Genomic DNA, 22,422 nt, shown 5'->3' with positions numbered 1-22,422 from the left:
AATAGCGTTGAGAGTTCTAAACTAATCCTATTAAAAATCGGCATCTATAAATACCTAATAGCGTTCAGAGTTCTCTGCTTTACTGTTTGGAACAGGAAAAGTATAGTTGTACGAGCTGGCTTTTCCATGGAAGGTCGCTTTGGGCGAGGAAGGACATCGATCACAATTCATCGATCACGATTTTATTGTTTGATCCGAACGAACAGTGTACCTTTAGGTTCTCACATGAGCTTCTGACATGAAAGGAACTGACATGAAAGGAACTGAGCAACTAAAGCATTTAGATTAAAATATAAATCTAGCCGTCCGACCATGACAAATACTCAAACTCGACAGAGCTACCTCTGATATATGGTGTACAAAGTACCAAAAAATGGGAAAGAAGAAGCTGGAGATTAAGCGCATTCGAAACCCTACCAGTCGGCACTCATCCTTCTACAAACGCAAGGGCGGTTTGCTTAAAAAGGCATTTGAACTTTCTGTTCTCTGTGATGCTGAAGTAGCTCTTATCATCTTCTCTGAAACCGGCAGGATTTATGAGTTCGCAAGCCACGACGAGTAAGTTGCATTCTTGGGTTCATTTCAATAGCATACTTTCTTCAATGGATTTACTTATCAGTAAACTGATGTTTCAAATCTATCATTACAATTCCATCACTAAAGCTGTTTATTCTCCTTTTATACACATCCTTTCCGTGATGCGAGTCAATAGTTCGGGAAACCAGCGAATGTTTGTTTCGCTGCTTCAAGTTTGTCTGCAGAGATCATATATATCCCTCATTTTTAGGGTGATACAGGGATCGATCTCCTTTTCATCTCAAGGCTACTCTCTTATAAATGAAAATGTTTATTTAAGACTATTACAAGATCATAGTATTGCATAATGCAATAATTATTGGTAGTGCATATTACCAATCCCCAGTTTCTCGTCTCTGAAATTGCTGTACTTGGAGGTTGCAGCTGGAGAATTCAAAATTAATATCCGTGAAAATCAGTGAAAATTAATATCTGTGAAAATTAAGAGAGTAATTTCAAAATTAAGAGAGTAAGTAATGGCAGTTCGCTTTATGAAGCTCATGATGCATAACGTATAGCTGTAATCGAAACTAGTAAAGATTAGAGCATGCTGTGAGAACTATTGTTATGGAAATTATTCGTCAACAGATTTTTCGTGCAAACCGATCAGGGAAGACATTGCATAGAACAAAGGGTTATGGTATATCTCTCAATTGAATAGACTGAAGGCGATGAGTTGCTCAAGATTTCTGTCAGGGTTAAGGTCCTGGTAGGCAGAAATACTATGATAAATCCTTATAAGAATTGTCGAAGGATATCCGTATGACTAAGATTCATTTTTTATCGTCAAATAGTCCTGCCCTTTAACAGCTCGTATGACTAAGATTCATTTTTTATCGTCAAATAGGCCTGCCCTTTAACAGCTCTTCTTCAGTGATGGGTTAATGTAGAATTTGGTTGGTTTCTGTGAGGTTCGGGTTAATGTAAGAATTTGGTTCCTATATTCGCCTGGACCTAATCATCATATATTATAGTTTTATAAATATAACACAATCTTACAGTTTATGAGGATACCCACATAGGCTTAAGTAATTTTTAGCCAGATATAACGCTCTAAAGTTATGTTTGAAGAAACGAATAAGTTAATATATATATATATATATATATATATATATATTTATTTATTTATTTTAATTTCTTGTTTTTCTCTTTTAATAATAAAAAATTTGGATTTTTCCGGAAAAGAAGATTATATTTTATTGCATGAGGTATGATTTTGATTGTAGCTGGGAAGGCCGTAGTAGACGCAGAATTCGTAGGAGCAATAAGAAGAAGAAAAATCACATCAATTTTGAAACCCAACGAAGCTAAAAAACAAGTGGTACTATTACATAAAAGTAAAACTAAGAAAATTGAAAGACAATTAGGGGAGTTATTTGAATAGGCTGTTTTCGTTTGGATGGGCTCTAGGTTGATATTTTTGATTTGAATAGGTTGTTTTTATTGGGATGGGTTTCATGTTACCTTTTTTAAAGCAACTTGTTATTGAGCTTGGCTGCTATTATCATTTCTGCTGCAAGGGTGACCAAGTACAAATAACGGAGCTGAAATCATTGCTTTATTGGGGTGTACTCTTCACTGCGAACGGGTTCAATATCAATGTTTCACAATATTAAAGGATTGTAAAGGCTACATAGGCTATCTCGCTTTCATCCTCTTGTGTTGCCAACACATATTGGATGAAGCGCATCAGTATTTTCGAACGATCGTTTCCATCCTCTTATGTTCATGACAGTATTTTTACTTCCTAGTTTCTGCAATTTACTTGTTATTTTGAATTGTATTGTATTTGGTGTTTTGGTCTTTTTTTCCTTATACTTATACTTTCTCTATTCATGGACCACTCATATTATGAAGGATGAGTGAATGATAGGATTAGCAGTTACAATTTCATATGGTTTTGAAACAAGCGTTGTTTTCTTCTTTAAAAAACCTGTTGCTACCCCCGAGAGCAACTTGGTTAAGGAAAGATGCTGTTTGTTGTCCAATGTGACATAGCCTTTGTCCATCGCTTCCATTTTCCATTGCATGAGATCAAAAGTCAGAAAAATATCCTCCCTGCTGTCAGTTTTGTCTATTAGCGCTCTGCCTAAAAGAAAATTAAGATACCAATAGATATACATACTGTACATGTATTCATTATATCTCAGGCGAGTATGACCTTCTAACAACCTCTGACAGCATGTCATCGATCGGAAGAGTGTAACATGCCTCCGGCACTTCATTGTATGCTTTTACGCCAATTCCCTTTCACGGTTAGATTACTCCTCTTGCACCAGTTGCCTTTTAGCCTGAGATAACTCCTCTTGCACTCGATGTGGAGTGAATTATCTGAACCGAGTTGCTAATTTTTCAACCCTTAGTTGAGCCCGAGTACACCCACGTTCTTGATGGCATGCAGCTCCATGACTTACAAGAGCATGTTAACACGACATGATGGCCTGCTTTGGAGTGGCTTGGGACTCAAATTTGATTGAAGATCTTGCAGGCTGAGTAGAAATTCACGAAGGGATTAGACCTGTGATGAGAGTAGCGCTGAGAACTGATTGTTCCTTGGGGGAGATCTGAGCAGCTTACACGCGTAGGAATGCCAATAACCTCTGAAGTGTCGGAAGGCCCTCTCCCAGAAGTGAGACATACATAAGGAAATAATGTTAGGACTTGAGAAAATGAGTAGTTTATTAGAAAAACATAACGAAATAGTAATGGTGGTTAGGTGGTTATGTATTAGTATTTTAAATTAATTTTTTTTATTACTTCTTGATATTTTAATGAGATATTATTTATTTATTATTATTATTTTTTAAATTAATATTTTATATTAAAACTGAATAAAAAGATTATTAAAAATAATAATTTAATTTCACAAGAATGGTTTTAATATTTATTTTATTTTAATGATTATAATATTAATGTAATGTAAACCTTTTAAGTAGTAAAAAAAATTCTATTAAAAAATGATATGTGGTATTGATATATGGTATTTATGTGGAATATATTCTATCTAAAGGGGAAAATTAAATCAAACTAGATCTATTTCAATTTTGGATCTACCCAAGCTCAGAGAGATCAAATCTCTTGATATACAAGCTTCTTTTGGAGTGAATATTTCTTGAGATGTAAACATTTTTTTATAATGAAAAGAGATATGATCCCTCCTTGAGCTTAGATAAATTTGGAGTTAAGATAGATCTAGAGTAGTATATTTCTAATTCTCTATTAATTTTACAATAAATATAATAATATATATTACCTTTATCATAATTTTCAATTTATTTTAGTTATCATGGAACAATATTTTATCTAATTTGTCTATAAACTTATCTAAAACTATCGCATAGTTCATGTTTATTTCAGTTTATATATTTGATATATTTATGTTTCTTTTTATGAAAAATATAAAATGAAAATAAATTATATTTAGGATTTTTTAAATGTTTAATTGCCAAGAATATGCGTGTGTGTTTTTTTTTAAACTACAACTTATATGATTAAATGAAATAGGTCATAGTTGAGTCTCAGTAATGCAATGGTTGAGAAAGGGGTTCGATATCAAGGCACCATATGTTCAAACCTCATCAAACTGCTAAGAGTGCTCTGGAAGAGACATATCACTTATAACAAAAAAATGAAATAAGTCATAAATATTGAAATCAATGTATGGAGATGGTTTATATCCCATAACTAAGAGATATTTGTAATACCTTAATTAGGAGTTAAGAACTCCATACATATCTTTATTATGTTACTTAAAAAAACAAAATCAATTAATTAACATTCATTTTATTTTTGTATTTCTTGTGTGCATCCCAAATAACACATTAATGTTATTCCTAAAGTGGTTTACTCAGTTACCTATTCATCGACCTTTAATATTGTTTTAAGAATCATAAGAAATCACTAAATTTCACAAGTACACTTCATGCAAGGATGTATCTATAATTTCTTCCTCTTGTTGTGTTTTCTATTGAAAATACATCTTAATTTTCAATTGTGACTTCTCTTTGACATTATTCCAAGCCAATGATGAATTTTTATGACACATTAATTGCATTGCAAATAGGGGAAAGCACTTCAATGACTTCATTATTCAAGGGAATTTTTAATTTTTTTGACACAAAATTCAAAATATTTTACTAAGAAAAGTTAGTTCCTCAAAGAGTGGATTGTCAGGCTAGAATTTGTTTTCAATTTCCCACGTAACTCTCTAAATTAAACAAATTGTTGTAATAGTTGTAGTTTAGGTGAATTTTCCCTAGACTGGTCTTGATCCTATTTTAAGGGAGAGGAACCACATTAATGTACTATTCATATATTTTGGTTAATGAAGAAATGGAGAGTAGTGTGTCATGTACACTGAAGTAATATTCTGTTTACGAGAGCTTTGTCTATACCTTTTTGCAATTCTCCTATTTATTTTCCTTAGAATATTAAGAAAGTGTGTTTCCGTTCAATTTGTTGAATTCAAGACCTTCAGCCACTAAGGTCACATTAGAGTGTTACAGAAGGCATAGAAAGGAGAGGAGATACGTAAAGAAGTGTCTTAGAGGCAGCGCAATTCTGAGATGGAAAGCCTAAGGGCTCCAAGAAACGAAAGGGATGAATCACCAAATCCATGACTAAATCCACTGGACCAACAGTTAGTCGATGTAGCTTTCTCTTCTAAAGTTTATCAACTATTTGGTAAGGGACACTTAATCTAGGAGATAATACCACAAAACAAATGATTTGAACCCCAGATCTAAGTGACCAAGAAGCGGACTTTTGGGCAGACTAAGCATTGAGTGGACGTGGCTAGTGGGGACCACTGGAAGTCCTACACTGGAAGGATAAATTGGAAAACCCAAGTCTAAGTGACTGGTAGAGGGAGATTGAGACATATCATCCTATTGGTAAGAACCAGAGGAAGAGGGCCAGAGGTCTTCGCATCATATTCAAGCATCCAACGAGAGTTTGATTAAACAGAGAGGATCTAATATGTTGCACCAAAGGTTATTATTGGGATGGAAAAGAGTGAGTGGAGCCTACTCGGCCAATCCCTAATTGAAAGTATAAGTGAGAGCACCTATGCCTACGCGTCAGGCTCTAACCATTGAGGGACATCACAAATTAATTTTAAAAGGTTTTTCACTATTTTTTGTTTGGATTTTACTCCTAAATCATACGTTCATATTTTATGAGAGCTAGGCCTTAGCGCTTCATTCTAAGGACTATGTTGTGAAGATTTTGTTTACTCCAGAGGATATAGAAGAGAACATGAACTAGGTGGTTTCAAGTTCGGCATGTATTTTTTAAGGGAACCAATTCCTAAGGGGCCGAATTTAGCAAATCTAAGGGAACATTTGCATTAGGTGGTAGGAGAGCACACCCTGTGTTTGTTCGAGAGCAAAGAAGCAATCATGCTACCTAGAGTTGACAGAGGTGTTGATGGAGGTGCTAAAAGAGGTGTAAGTGGAGAAAAAGGGCAAAGACTTGTTTCCAACATAGAAGTGTTGAGAGTGATGCAACTGTTGGAATCAAGAATGGCATCAATGGAGACTAGTCAACACAAAGATCCTGGTGCTAGAGATGAGAGTATTGAGGAGAGGAAGAAACCACATAAGAAGAAGTAGAAGGACCATCAGAGGCCAAGGTTTTGAAGGCAGTTTTGGGTTTTGTCATGAAACCAAAACCATATTTATTCTCCTACATAGGAACGATGCATCGATAAGAATTGATCGATTGGATCATAGAGATGGACAAATTATTTGATTATGAGGAAATGGATGAAGAAAAGAAGGTTAAGTTTGCAGTGAGACAATTGAAGGGACATGCAACTGTTTGGTGGGATGGTGTAGAAATAGATAGGAGAAGAAAGAACAAACAAAAGATTAAAAGCTCAAACAAGTTGGTAGAAAAACTTAGAGGGAAGTTTTTACCAAAAGATTACAAGCTAACCTTGGTCAAAAGTATTAAGAACCTCAGACATAAAGGCTTGATACTCATAGAATACACAAAGGAGTTCTAAAAAGTAAACATTAGAGTTGGATATGTGGAATAATCTACATAGAAGAATATCAACAGGCTCAGCCTAGATATTGAAGATGAAATAAGTGTACTATATTCAAGGATAGTAGAAGAGGCTTACCAAATGGCACTGAAAGAAGAGGAGAATCTTGCAAGAAAACAATATGGCAGAGGTAAAAGTGTTGCTAGAGGTAGAGGACAACAACAAAATAAAGGGAGATCTACTGCATATATGGATTGAGGACTAGTAGTTCCAACCCACACTAAAATAAAGAAGGTGATTCTAGAGGTTGAAGATCATTTTCTAGAGGACGACGAAGAGGCGGGAGAGAGGTTTGATGCAACATGTGTGGAAAACATTTGGCATATCACATACGAATGTTCATAGAATAGAGAACCTGGCCAAAGAAATGTTGTTATAGCTCCAATAGAAGAGGTAGAGGCAGTCGTTCTTGAAACATAAAATGTGCTAGAGACAGGAGGGGTTCTAATGATCAATAAGTTGTTGATCAAGGAAGATAAGGAAGCTATGGTGCTAGCAGAAAGGAAATTTTTGTTCAAGGTTGTTTTCAAAATCCAAGGTAAGTGCTACAAGGTTGTGATTGATAGTGGGAACATAGTTAATATAATGTCTACAGAAGTGGGAGAGAAGTTGAAATTGAGGGAGCAAAAGCACCAAACACCCTACAAGGTGTCTTGGAAACATAAAGGACATCAAATTTTAGTTAATGAACAATGTGAGGATGAACTTCATATTGAAAGCTATAGAGACATGATCGTATGTGATGTGATTCTCATGGATGTGTGTCACCTTTTGTTTGCAAGACCATCACAGTTTGAAAGGAGTGTAGTGCATGATGGCAATAAGATTACATATAAATTCTAGAAGGATGGCATGAATCATAACTTGTTATGATTGCAGGAGGAAGGAACTTCTGGGAGAAGTGATTCAAGGACACTGTTGATGAGTGGCAAGGAATTTCTATAGTAGATGGAATTTGAAGAGGTAATTTTTGCTACTATTTGTAAGCCTAGAGTAATTCTTACTTCTAGTACTATTTCTTATTTTCCTCTAGAGATTCAATAAATGTTGGAAAAATATCATGATGTTATAGTAAATGATCTACCAAATGAATTACCACTAGTTAGAAGTATCAATCATCACAATGACTTGATACAGAGAGCTATTTTTCCTAAGAAGGTTGCTTACTACATGACACGCAAAGAAAATAAGGAGATCGGAAAGAAGGTATAAGAGTTATTAGATAAATAATTGATCACGGAGAGTCTTAGTGCATGCACAATACCTACAATGTTGATCTCTAAAAAGGATGGTGCATGGCATATGTTTAGAGATTACAGAGCCTTGAACAAGATTACTATCAGGTATCATTTTCCCCTACCACGTATTGATGATTTATTGGACTCATTGAGTGGTGCATGGTGGTTTTCTAAAATTTATCTAAAGAGAGGATACCATGAGATAAAAATTCAAGAGGGTGATGAGTGGAAGACTGCATTAAATACTAATGAAGGTTTGTATGAGTGGATGGTCATGCCATTTTGTCTATCCAATACACTCAGTACATTCATGAGGTTGATGAATGAAGTACTCAAAGAGTTCATATGAAAATTTGTAATTATATACCTAGATGGTATTGTAATTTATAGCCATTCTAAGGAGAAGCATATGAGACATTTCAGGTATGTCTTGGAAAGGTTGTAACAGGAAATGCTACTTCTGAATTTGTAGAAATGTTCCTTTTTGAAAGAAGAGTTGGTATATCTACGATTTGTAGTTTCTAGAGAAGGATTGAAGATGAATCAAGGTAAAGTAAAAGATATTATTGAATGGCCCTCCCCTAAAAATGTTTTTGAAGTTAGGAGTTTCCATGGTTTCGCTAGATTTTACAGGAAATTTATTCGAAATTTTAGCAAGATAAGTGCTCCAATTGTAGAAACAGTGAAGAAGAGTAAACAACAAATTAAATCAACTGATGCAGTTGAAAAATGGTGAAATACTGAATAAAAATATCACAAAGCAATTGGTTCTTTACATTCCAGGTTTTAATAAACCCTTTCAAGTGAAAATGAATGCCAATGATGATACAATCATAGCAGTACTTAGCTAAGAGGACAAACCCATTGCCTATTTCAGTGAGAAGTGGAATGAATCCAAAAGGAAATACACATCCTATGACAAGGAATTTTATGTGGTGGTTCAGGCCGTAAAGAAATGGGCACATTATCTATTATATAAAGAATTTATTTTATGTAATGACAATCATGCTCTTCTGTATATTATGTAGCAACCAAAACTGAACCAGAAACATATTAAATGGGTTGAGTATTTGCAGAGTTTTACATTTGTTTTAAAGAAAATTAGTGGTAAATTTAATGAAATTGCAGATGCTTTGAGCAGGAGACAACTTTTGTTCCAGGAAAGTCAAATCCAAGTGTTGGGATTTGAGTTTATAAAGGAGTTGTAGGAAAGAGATGTATATTCCAAGGAGGTATTTGAAGCTTTTAAAAGTCCAAATTTACAAGACAAAAGTCAATGGATTTATTATGTGCTTCCAGATGGACTAGTCTTTAAAACCAATCATATTTGCATTCTGAATTGTTCTATGAGGGAGAATCGAATCAAGGAAAAACAGAATGGAGGTCTTGGAGGACATTTTAGGCTAGATATATGACCTGTTGAGGAGACATTATTATTGGCCAAACTTGAGATCTGATGTGAAAAGAATTGTGAAGAAGTGTAAAAACTTTTAGTTTTCCAAAGGAATAAGCCATAACATAAGATTAGATACCCCATTACTAATTCCATAAAGGCCTTCCGATTCAGTGAGTATGGATTTTGTTTTCGAACTGCCTAAAATAAAAATAAAAAATGTAATGATTCTATTTTTGTGGCGTAGATAAGTTTTCAAACATTACTCATTTCATCTCTTGTGCTAAGACTAGTGATGCTAGTCACATTTCTAATTCATTCTTTAAGGAATTAGTGAGACTAGATGGAATTCCGAGGAGTATATTTTTAGATATAGATTCTAAATTCTTGGGACACTTCTAGAGGGCATTATGGAAGAAGTTTGGAACAAAATTACAATTCAACTCATCATATCACCTTCAAATTGATAGATAGATTGAAGTTGTGAATATAAGCCTTGGGAACATTCTGTGTAGTTTAATTGGAGACCACACTAAACATTGGGATCAAATTTTTCCACAAGTTAAATATGCTTACAATGACAATATTAACAGGATTACAAGACAAAGCCCTTTCCAATTTTTCTATGGAATGGATCCGAGGGGGTTACATTAACTTGGAACTTTAGGAGCAATAGAGAAAAGAAGTGCAACAGGAGAAGAATTTTCCAGAGCCATATAGTAAGTCCATAACCATGTCAAATAGATGTTGTGGGACAACACTCTAAAATATAAAATCAGAAAAAATTTAAAGAGAAGAGATAAAAACTAAGAGGTTGAGTACTTAGTACTTTCACACTGAAGAAAGGAAATATTTCCTAAGGGTGAGTATAATAAATTGAAACTTAAAAAGATAGGACCCTACAAAATTTTGTGGAAGTTTTATACCAATATGTATGAATTAGAATTGCCACCTGGAGTAGGAATTTCTCCAAACATCAATGCAGTAGACTTATATAAATATGAAACAGAAGAAAAATAGCCAACTAGTCAAGAAATATAATGGGAAATAAACTACCCACAATTGGAACCTTGTAGCTTAAGAAGATCCTGGATAAGAGGTTGATCAAGAAGACCTAGGACAAAGAGTACATGGAATACTTGGTTAAGTGGAAGAACCTACCAGTGTTAGATGCAACCTGGATGATTTCCACACTCATATAGAAAAGTGGCAAGTCCATTAAAGAGCTCATGGCTAAGAGCCCATGAAAACTTTGTTCCTTGGGAGCATGATGCAGGGCCATTCTTAATATTTTTTTACCGAAAGGTCAAAATATTTTACTAAGAGGAGTCGGTTCCTTAATGAGTGGATTCTTAGGGTAGAATTTGTTTTTAATTTTCTATGTAGCTCTACAAATTAAAAAATTATTCTAGTGGTTGAAGTTTAGGTGGATTTTACCTAAATTGGTCCTTTGATCCTATTTTGAAGGACTAGAAATGAATTGATGTAATATTCATATATTTTGATTAATGAAAAAGGGAGAGTAGTGTGTGGTGTGGTGTGCACCAAAGAAACCTTTTTCTTAAGATATTTATGTCTTTACCATTATGCAATTCTCATATTTATTTTCCTCGCAATCTTATAACATGTGTTTCCTTTCAATTTGTTGAATTCAAGACCTTTAGTCACCAAGATTAGTTCAGTGTGTTGCAAAAGGAGAAGAAGGCAGAGGATTTTTGTAAAGGAGTGTCTCAGGGGCATCACAAAGCCAAGAAGGAAAGCCCAAGGGCTTTAAGAAACCCAAGGGACAAACCATTGAAGCTAATACTGTCCACTGGACCAACACCTAGTGGATCTAGCTTTATTTTGGAATGTTTATCAGTTGCTAGGGTTGAGACATGTCATCTCATATATAATACCCCAAAAAAATTGATTTGAAACCCATATCTAAGTGAATACAAAGAGGAGTTTAGGTTGACTAAGCATTAGGTGAACGTGGTGAGTGGTGACCTCTAGAAGTCATACACCGCAAGGACTGATTGGGACTGATAGTGGGATACTAGGACACAACATCCCAATGGTAAGAACCAAAGGGAGAGAGTGAGAGGTCTTTGAATCATAGTCAAGGAGTGGCCCAGAGGTCGTTTAAACTGACATGATCTAATATGTCACACTGAATGTTATCACCGAGATGGAACTGAGTAGGTGGAGCCCACCCATCCATTGCATAACTGGTAGTGCGAGTGAGAGTGCCCAAAGCTACGCACTAGTCTATAACCACCGATACATGTCCATACTTACTTTTAAAGGGATTTTCATTGTTTTTTGTGGGGATTTTACTCCTAAATCATACACGTGTAGTGTATGAGCACTACCCCTTAGATCTTAGCTTCAAGGGTTATGTTGTGAAGAGTTTTTTGCTCCAGGGGCTATAGAATATAACTTGAACTAGGTGGTTTTAGGTTAAGCACCTATTATTTAAGGGAACCAATTCCTAAGTGACTAAATTTATGAGATTTAAGGGAATATTATCATCACCTTACATGTATGGTCATAATTGATTATTTCCAAATATCCTACTTTGATACCATTGAGATTGTAGCAATTCCCACCCTTTTAGAAGTTCATCTATATTTCCAATAAATCATTGGTAATGGTACTTGATTTTGGTAACAATTTTAAACTAGAACTAATATCACACTCTAGTTTCAATGGATAATATATGTTTTCTTCAAGAGAAAGAATTCTATTTACATTTTTTCTTTATCATTATTGACTATACATTCCATAGATTTACATGTAGTTCTCATAATAATGAAAAATTTTAGAATAATGAATGTACAAATGCACTTCTTGTATAATGTGAAGATGAGTTAAATTGTGTGTTTTCACCACCTATTAGGGCATTCACATTCTTATTGTTGATATATGAAACAAATTCGATGGATAAGAAAAGATGAAATGCCTATTAAGACATGAAATGAGATTTTGTGTTCCTCAAAATAATTATCTTGAGATGGAGCATCCTACATAGGTTGTGTGGTTTTCAATGAATTCAATCGACCAATTTCATCACTAGGAATTTCCTTAGAGATGACCACAATTTATTTTCCTCACATCTATACCCTAAAATATAAAGATTGAGTTAATCATCATATAGTAAATACCTTGGAGTTAAAATTCTAAAATTTTATGTGACACAGAGGGTGCCTAGGAGGGGCCTTAACCTCCCTCCCCTAGATATCATTATAAGGTAATTAAACCAAGGGAATTTTATATCCCCCACTTGTTTTAGTGCATGTAATCACACCATTCAAAATGTGAAGGTGGTTGATGAGAAAGTGCAGAGATGCCAATCTAGCAAGAGAGAGTGTAACAAAGAGAACAAACATGCTTCACTTGAGGTTAATAAGGTCACTGAACATGCTCGATTCATAATTATGGGAAAGTTCGATTTGGATTCTCTACATCATTTCACAAATAGGAGGTCTACTACAAGGATTAACATTAGAAATTTAAATGGAATATAGTGGTTTTGAAAAAATGAATTTATGGTTATTCCATCTCACATTTCCATTCAGATGTTCTACTTCCAAGGTTACTTCCTGCCTTTGGATGTTGAAATCTCAAAATTTATACGTTTTCGATATTTGTTCTTGTGATGGTATGAAGTGGAAGACATGGATAATAGATATAGCTAACCATGCCGAGTTTCCCTGGTATTGTGGCTATATTTAGCTCCTCCAATTTCGATATTTTAGTGTGTAAGGATTTAGCCTCTTGGTGGTAGTTTCTCCAAATATAGTGATAACACTCTTCTTCGTAAGTCTTTGTATTATTGTTGTTTCTCTTCTTAGTGTCTTATTTTTTTTGGGTTTTGTTGGTGCTAGGGTGTCCATTTCCATTATTAGAGTTATCGTATCGCTCCTTTCTTGGATGTGCCATAATTGATAACAAAGCTGGTGAGTGCTATGAAGTTAACTTGGTGTCAATAGGTGATGGGAATTGGTACCCTAGTTTTGAGAATGCTAACAAGGAAGAGTTTCCTAGTACTTTATGCCTAGCCTGGGAAAAGTGGTAAATTGAACCCCTTGTGAAAAAGTGATTTTACTAATCAACTTAGAAATTGGCTTTCTCTATTTAATTACGAAAAGTGACATTATAAAGCTTGAATGAATTAAGTGATTTTAGAAAATGGTTTTTTCTAAAAGTGACTTAATTCATCTTACTATTAGATTAAGTCATATTTGTTGATCCAAAGATGGAAAGATTTACTATTGGTCATTGAGATCACATACTAATGGTTGTAGTAATTAATGAGTTTATAAAAGAAGAATGGAGCATAAAAGAGGCAGGGTTTTTCTTTAGAGATTTGAAGAGGTGAAGGAGAAAGAGATGAAAGGAGAAAAGGAGGCTGAGAAAGAAAATCCTAGTAGAGAAAGAAATGTAAAACAACACAATAGCAAGAAATTCAACTCAGATCTCAAGGATAGGAGGAGGAATGCAAATCAACACATCTTCTTAATATATTGACTAAGCTCCAATGCAATTTCTGAGATTGGTTAGGGTCAAATTCATTGTCGCTTGAGCATGTTTTTCAAGGCAGTGTAAGCAAAAGTTTTAGAGGACTATCTGTGTGGACTTTGAAGTTGATTTAGTATGAATTTCAAGACTCGTTATATAGAAATTTGAGTGACTTTTAGCAAGAATTTCAAGGTAGATTCAAGCACAAATTTCAAGGTCGATAAGTGGATTTAAATGATGTTAATTAATGTTGTAAAATTCTTTGATAAGAAATTAAATTATCTCTTCTTCACAGATATTTGCTTCTGGGTTTTTCCATTGTCAACTTGACCAAAATTATTATGTCTAGATTTTATGCATGTATGTGTTATTTTTTAGGAAATGTGAAAGTAGAGTAGATTTGTGTGTTTCATTTTGAGATTTTAAATTCGAGTTTATATAAAAATTAAACTTATGTGAAAAATAAAACTTGAAATGAGGGAGTGATCTATAGGTGGACTTTTTTCTACACCCGGTTCATTGAAGCACAATATTATTTGAACCTATAAAGAAGACAAAAGGTGGGAGAATTTATAGGTTTTAAAATATTTATAGTGAAAACCCAATATAATCTAGTGGATTGAATAGGAATGAACCTCAATGGTCCAGTTTGAGAGAACCAACTAGATGATGAATCAATAGGATTATTTAGTTAAGTTGACATGTTAATAACCAATTCAGGAAAGAATTGATAGTTAAGTTGAAGATGAATTGATAATTGTTTTAAGGATAGGAACCATAGTCAAATTCAACAAGTAGTTTTGTAGGCTATACACAAGTTGATATTTGATTGGATAAATTGAGTGTTAGCATATCTCATAAAGGTTGGTGGCCGGCTAGTGGTTGAAGAGTATTCCACTAAAGTCAAAATATCTCAAAAATGGATAGGAATCCTAAGATATCAATTGTCTTGGCCAGCAAGATTTAGCCATGTATAATTTATTTGAGAGTTGTATTTGCCAATAGGATTTATCCATCTATCACTAATTCAATAGCTACGAATTAAGTATATGCTTATCAATAGATGATGATGTAATGTTGATGTAGATTAATGAAAAACATATCATCGATAAAGATAGTGTGATGTATGAGCACATTAATCTCAGTTGTGGGCCAAAGTTAGCATTCATTAAAATCTGGTTAAATATTTAGTCATGAATATAAAATCAATCGATCTTAAAGGTTGTCTTGTTTCCTTGGTTAAGGGTTTCAAATATAAAATATTTATGCCGTAATTTATTTTATTTTCTTAAGATCTTCTTAAAAGCTTTATGGAAAATGTTACTTTCATATTTATATGTCTCATTTTTTTTTAATTGAACATAAAAAGCTAGTTAATTAAACTTGGTTATAAATAGCTAGTTAATTAAACTTGGTTATTTAACATCTAGTATCAAAGTTGTAATCTAGTACGGGTGTTGACAATATAACCATAGTGTCAAACTACCAATACACTTCAAGCCTTCGTTTCTTTTCCTCAAAAGGATGGATATTCCAAATATTTCTACTTGCTACTGATATTCACGAATAGATTATAATTTCAAAACTTCCTCATTAGTTGCAAGATCCATCACACAACACTCTACCTCTTTCAATCATTGAAAACAAGAGGTATATATGTGTATCATTCAAAATAGAAGGTGTGTATCATATGCCTATTTGTTTGGGTAATAGAAGGAGAGATATTCCAAATATTTCTACTTGCTACTGATATTCACGAATAGATTATAATTTCAAAACTTCCTCATTGGTTACAAGATCCATCACACAACACTCTACCTCTTTCAGTCATTCAAAACAAGAGGTATATATGTGTATCATTCAAAACATAAGGTATGTACCATATGCCTATTTATTTGGGTAATAGAACGAAGGTTATTGAGGATTTTTATTTTTAGATCAAAAGGGACAATTAAAAAAGAGTTTTCAAAATGCTATATTTTTATAACATTTTAAGAAAATAGTTTAAAAATAAGATAATTATTGAATATTATCACAATATAAAATCATGAATTGAAAAAAGTTGGAAAAAATACAAATTTCTCAGTAGCAATAGTGTAGTTTTCCAATAATTTTTAGGTTTTTTCTCTACAAATAATATAATGAAGGAATTTTTTTATTTGGACTTATGTTTTGTTTATGTATTATTTCCTTAATTTATTTTTAAGCTTTTTCAAATGTCATCTCTATTCTCTCTTTATCAAAGTAATTTGCAATCAATTCTTAGTTAGAAATTTGGTATTACTTCTATTACTGTATACATATCTTCAGCATATATTTGCAAATTACTTTTAATAATTTTATTGTATAAATTAACCAATCATGTTTAAATTTGGCATTTCATCATCCCAAACTTAAACGGATTTCTTACCAATATAAAATATTCTTCATTTTTCTTCCAACTTCCATCGTCAAACTATTATAATGGGTTACCATCTTAATCCATCATTGTGATGATAATAGGTAGATAGTTCCTTAAGAAAACCCCAAAGGGCTTAACATAATTTCTAAGTATCCCACCAACAAAAGATAGATTAAAAGCTATTTCAATCATTTTATCTGGATAAACGAAATATCGATTATTTCAATATATTTAAATCCTTGTACATAGATAAAGAAATATAAACCATTTTAACATATTTAACCCGTTAAACTTCGTTTAGAATTTTTAATCCCATTACAATATTGTTGTATTTCAATAGAAATATGCTGAGAAGTCGAAACTTGTTTTTGTCAATGTATTATATTTAGATTATTGATATACTACCTTACGCCTACGTGCTTATCAGATAGTTATATTGTAATGTTTGTTGATCCTGCAACGACTTAAAACATTAGTGTTTAGACCTCCATGTCATATAGTAACTTTACTTTGATCCAACAACCGTTTCAAACATAACTAGGGTTTAGGTAGATTTCGACAAATTGCTTGGAATGATTTCAAAATCAAAGAACTGCACTTAGTTGGAGTTAGCTTTTGGACTTCGCTCTTTACATTCCCTCTTTCTAATAGCTTTTTGTTTCATACGATCGAAGGGAGATAAGGAATGTATGGTTTTCTTCACTTGTTTTTTCGCTGCTAACTTACATAAAACTCAAAAAAGTTAATTCAGTATACTCCGTGGAAAAAATAACCATAATCAAGGGTAGGAAAATGAGAAGACGATTTAGGGTTTCTCCTCCTTACTTCCTCTTCAAACATGTAAGGAAGAAGATGGCGGTAGGAGAATACAAAGCGAGAAGCAAAGGAAAATAGGGGTTTTTAGAGATGAGATGTGATCGTGGAAGCAAGGACTCTCGAATAAAGTGATCCCAGTGCGGATCAATTGCATTGAATGCTGGGGCCGAGAGGATCTAGGAAGGCTCCAAGGATATATATATATAATTTTAGTACGCAGATAATACTCACTGACGGACAGTCACGCAGCAGTGTTTTTTTAATTTTATGTACTTCATTAGTAGTCCGTCCGTCCGTCTTGGTTCCTGGTGAAGAGAGAATAACTCGACCCTCAGTAATAGTGACGCAGGCTTTGTAGAGGATGATTTGGTCCACAACAGATATAGAATGCATATGGTCTCTGCAGTCGACCTTGCAATGGAAGGATGAATAATCCTTGCCATGTACTCAGTGAAGCAGTTCAGTTCAGAACAACCCACTAAACGTCATGTCTCGTTTGAGGAAAAAAGACATGTTTTTAATTGCATAACTTATTTTAATCCGATTTTTATTTATTGCGGCTGTATGGATAAAATTAGTTATTATAATAAATTCAAATCATTACCCACACGTGAATACAAGTACGCGCAATTTTGAGAGTATTAATCTCAGTGTACCCAGTTTGTCTGCCAGCTGTAATAGTCACTTTGATTTCAGTTTAGTCAGTTGAGTTTTACCTAAGTTTTTTTTAGTTATTTATTATTGCCGTTTCTTTGTCTCTTTTGTAATATATATTGTTTGTCTGTTTTGTAATATATATTGTTGTTACTCAATTATGAGAAGAGCTATTCCCCCAATATTTTTATTCTGGTATCAGAGTGCGAAGTTGCATAAATTGTAATATATATTGTTGTTACTTAATTATGAGAAAGGTATTCTCCTAATATTTTTATCATGGTATTAGAGTGGTAAGTTGCATAAGGCAATCAAAGCAATATTTGAAATTCATCTATGATCATCGAGAATTATAGAAAGCGAAATGGAAAATCAAGCGAAAGAGAAACCAACAAAAAAATAATTTTATAAGTTTGTTTTTCAAAAAATTGAGGGTTACTAGCAGACTCAGCCTAAGGGTACATAGTACAAAGTCGATTTTCTTGTTAATCGCATCCCCGAAGAGAGAAGGTGTGATGAAATGGGAAAACTTCACAATTAAAAAATTCTTTAGAAAATCGCAAATCACGCAAATCATTACTGTAGGTCAATTGATGGAACGAGGCTATGTTGTGATATTCCAAGGGACCATATGTTATATTTATGACAAACCTCCCAATAGAAGACTAATAGCCAAGGTAGAAAAAATCAAGAATAGAATGTTTCCTTTCACTATTAAATGTCCAAATTTCTCAAATCATTTACACATAATGTTAAAAAAAATAAATGAGTGAGAGTTATGGCATTCTAGGTATGGTCATAGACCCTTCAAGAGTCTAAGACTTCCTCAAAAACATTCCATGTTCACTAGTCTCCTTATGGTCAATGAGAAAGATTGTAACTATGAAATTTGTATTCTAGCAAAGCAAAAAAGAGACAACTTTCCCACAACTTCCATTAGAGAAAAATAACCCCTAGAGCTTGTCTACACAGATATCTATGGCCCAATGCAATCAAAATCCACTGGTGGAAGTCTTTTTTTTCTAACCATTATTCATAACTATAGGAGGAAAATATGGATTTATTTTCTTAATAATAAGTCCAATTAATGCTCAACGTTCAAAGAGTTCAAAGAAGAAGGGAAAAAGCGAAGTGGAAAGAATTTGAAAGTACTCAGATCACACTAAGAAGGAGAAAAGAATTCCAATGATTTCAAAATAATTTTCAACAAGAAGTCATCATAATGAAGAACAAAACAAGATATACTCACAACAAAATGGAGTAGCATAAAAAAACTAATCAATCATGAATATGGCAAGATGCATGCTCTGTGAAAAGAATTTTTCCAATGACTATTGGGCTGAAGTTGTTGCTATTGTAGAATATGTTCTCAACAGATCTCCAACGACCAATGTCAAAGATGCAGTACCTTAAGAATTTTGGGATGATAAGAAGGTGAATGTCTCTCACTTTCGAATATTTGGTTGTGTAGCATTTTCTCATGTTCCACAGAAACTGCAAAGAAATTTGATGATAGAAGTGAAATATGCATCTTTAAAGGCTATAGTGAATAACCAAAGGCCTATAGAATCTACAATCTTGTCACCAAATTTTATTTTTTAAGCAAAGGTGTTAAATTTTTTGAAGATAAACCTTGGTTTCATCAAATTGATGAAGCATCAGATCAACTTGCTCATCCACAACAACTACCAAGATTGCAGGTACAAGAAGATCCACACCACCATGAAAATGATACATCTTCCAGCAGTGAATCCAATGAGGATTCATCATCTTCGAAAGATAATTAGAAAAAGGAAATCATTATTGACATATATGAGCAGGAACATGGCTTTAACTAGTGGAATCCTTTTGCATTTTTTCCTGTCAACCAACCCGTTTTGAAGAGGTAGTAAAAGAGAAACATTGGGTTGTTATGATAAATCAAGATATTACATCCATAGAGAAGACCAAGACATCGTGACTCGTCGATCTCGCAAAAGAAGAAACCATCATTGGTGTCAAGTGGGTCTACAAGACTAAACAAAATGAAATGGGAGAAATCAAGAAACACAAGGCAATGATGGTTGCGAAAGGATTTTCACAAAAATTTGATGTAGACTATGGAAAGAACTTTGCTCCAGTAGCAAGGTTAGGCACAATCATAACTATTTTGTTTGCAACACCTCAACATAAATGGAAAGTTTTTCAACTTAATGTAAAATATGCATTTTTAAATGACATATTGTAGGAAGAGGTTTATGTGGATCAACCACCTAGTTTTGAAGTTTCAGGACATGAGCATAAGATGCATAAGTTTAAGAAAGTCGTATATGGCTTGAAACAAGCTCCCCGAGTTTGGTACAATTGAATTGACTCTTACCTCATCAAAAATAGATTTCACAGGGGAAACCATGAATGATCTATAAACTATCATGGATATTCCACTTGACAGTTCGTCATAACATATTTGATAATATTATATTAAAATATGAGATTCTACACTATTAGAGTTTTAATAAACTTTAAGATCTATAGATTTAGTTGTAATTAGTAAATGCATGCGAATGGAAATTATACAGAAAAGTAGAGAACGACAAAATAAGCACACACACAAAAAAACACAAAATATGCTCTCTAGGAAACGCTTTCAGGAGAAAACGTAGTTGGAAGCTAAGTCTGCTTCGTTCTCTTTCTCTGTCTGGAAATCTGGTTGTAAGTACAAAGAAGTAATGCTTGTAGCTTGTGGGCTCTACCTCCCATCTCTCTTGTTTATGCTTGCTCAGCTATGGAACAAAATTCTCTCGAAGTAATGGAATGCCTCTTCCTCCTAGTGGCTCCATTATAACACAACTCGATAGCCTACTAGTGGTTAATTTTGACTACATCAATTCTTAACTAGAGTTACAATATAGAGTCTTTTAGAGTCTTTTACATTAAAATCATGTGGCTAGAAATTGTTGAAAATAATACTGAGAGGGGGGGGTGAATCAGTATTATCAGATCAATAAAACTTTTTCAATGCTCAAAAACATATACGCTACTTCAGTTAAGTGAACCCGCGTGTACACGCTTCTGTGTTTAAAGCAACTAGCGTATATCCAGAAATCTTATGATTCAGTTAGCTTATCTTCAGTAAATGCATCAAAACATTATTAACCATATTAACAGTAAACAGGTGCAGTATAACAGAACAGATCATCACACAAAAGCCACACACATGAACACAAAGATATAATGTGGAAACCCAATGTGGGTGAAAACCACCTGCTGCAAGTCATCTCAATCTTCTTCTTAATAAGAAAATACTTTTACAATATTTGTACTGGTGCAGTCTTATACCAGTACGGGAGCTACAACCCCCTTTGCTTTTGTACTAGCCGATCCATTTACTAGTACACAAGCTGTTACCTGCTACAATGCTCCAAAGATCTCCCTTAGCTTTTGTACTAGCTTAGATACTAGTACGTAGGTGCTTGCCTACAATCTTCTCTCCTCCAGGTACCACGTTTCATCAATTTTCAGACTGGATACACTGAAGCACAACACATAATCTGAAAGGCCACATTTCATCCAATTTTCATACTGGACCCATAACTATCATTGAAGCTCAAAACAATCATCAAACTCTGAATCACTGAAACCCTGTTAACAACACCGTCACCAGAACACAAAGCAGACACAGAACTCTGTAATAACCATCAGACCCATCTGCAACTTCAAGTATCAAGCTTTACAATGTATACGCTACTTCGATGAATCAAACCCGCGTGTATACGCGCTTTCGCCAAAGACAACCCGCGTACAGATCTAAAAATAATTTCTCATAACTTGCAGCTGTACCAGACATCAATCATACTCATAATACTTATAGAACAATACATGCGTCAGTATGTAGATCTAGAATAAGCATCATAAAGATAGTTCATTTCAAACCATTTGATCCCGATCTCTCCTTAGATCTTGCTCTCCATCAACCGATGAGATCTCTCCTTAGCTCAGATCAAGCAATGCATCATCAACCCATAACCTGCATACTGGATCTAATGCTTCATCAGATATTCAAGACATTTCAGATACACTTGCCTAATGATTTCCTTCCCTTTATATAGCCTTAGGCCTTGTTCAATACCAAGAGCCAAAACCATAGAAATCTAATACCATCAACTTCAAAACTAGGGATCAACACGTCCGCCGAGACGCCAAGGTCCAAAACCATAGGCACAACTTCCAAGGAATAACCGCCATGGACCAAAGGTACTTTTCCACATACACGCGCTTTTGCTGAAGCCAACCTGCGTGTACACGCGACTTGGGCGTAACGAACCTGCGTGTATGAACTTTCTCTTCTTCTTATAGTCTGATCATCAATTCCTTGCTGCTGACCTTCTGTACTATGATTTGTCATCAGTGAGGTTTGTCATCAAGGACAACACTTATCTCATAATGCCAACAATCTCCCCCTTTGGACTTGATGGCAAAGCTAACTTGTCACACTTCGAACTATCATCTGATTCCTTTGAGCTGTCCTCCATCAGTCACATCTGATATCTCTTCTGAAGATTCATCATCTGATTCCTTTGAGCTGTCCTCCATCAGTCACATCTGATATCTCTTCTGAAGATTCACCCAGTTATACATAAGTGAGATATTCTTCTATGAGAGGGTTGCCATCAAGTACAACATATGCATCATAATGCCAACAATCTCCCCCTTTGGATTTGATGGCAAAGCTAACTTGTCACACTTAGAACTATCATCTGATTCCTTTGAGCTGTCCTCCATCAGTCACATCTGATATCTCTTCTGAAGATTC

General features: G+C 34.2%; 1 protein-coding gene across 3 annotated transcripts in view; it reads left to right on the top strand.

Annotated features, from left to right (window-relative positions):
* The first annotated feature begins 340 nt into the window (after positions 1 to 340).
* LOC149182529 (agamous-like MADS-box protein AGL11) overlaps positions 341 to 22,422 on the top strand; it is a 223,798-nt gene continuing 201,716 nt past the window's right edge. For all 3 annotated transcript variants that reach the window (XM_089418599.1, XM_089418598.1, XM_089418597.1), the window contains exon 1: positions 341 to 558. In XM_089418599.1, the coding sequence (XP_089274725.1) occupies positions 374 to 558 (185 nt within the window). In that variant the 5' untranslated portion in view covers positions 341 to 373. The remainder of the gene's footprint in view (positions 559 to 22,422) is intronic.

The sequence above is a fragment of the Pinus tabuliformis genome, chromosome 3_2 (genome assembly GCF_031772625.1).
Source record: "Pinus tabuliformis cultivar Carrire ecotype Pingquan chromosome 3_2, CPIR1, whole genome shotgun sequence".
Taxonomy (NCBI): Eukaryota; Viridiplantae; Streptophyta; class Pinopsida; order Pinales; family Pinaceae; genus Pinus; species Pinus tabuliformis.
Note: the sequence above shows the minus strand (reverse complement) of the source record. Positions and strands in the feature narration are given on the sequence as shown.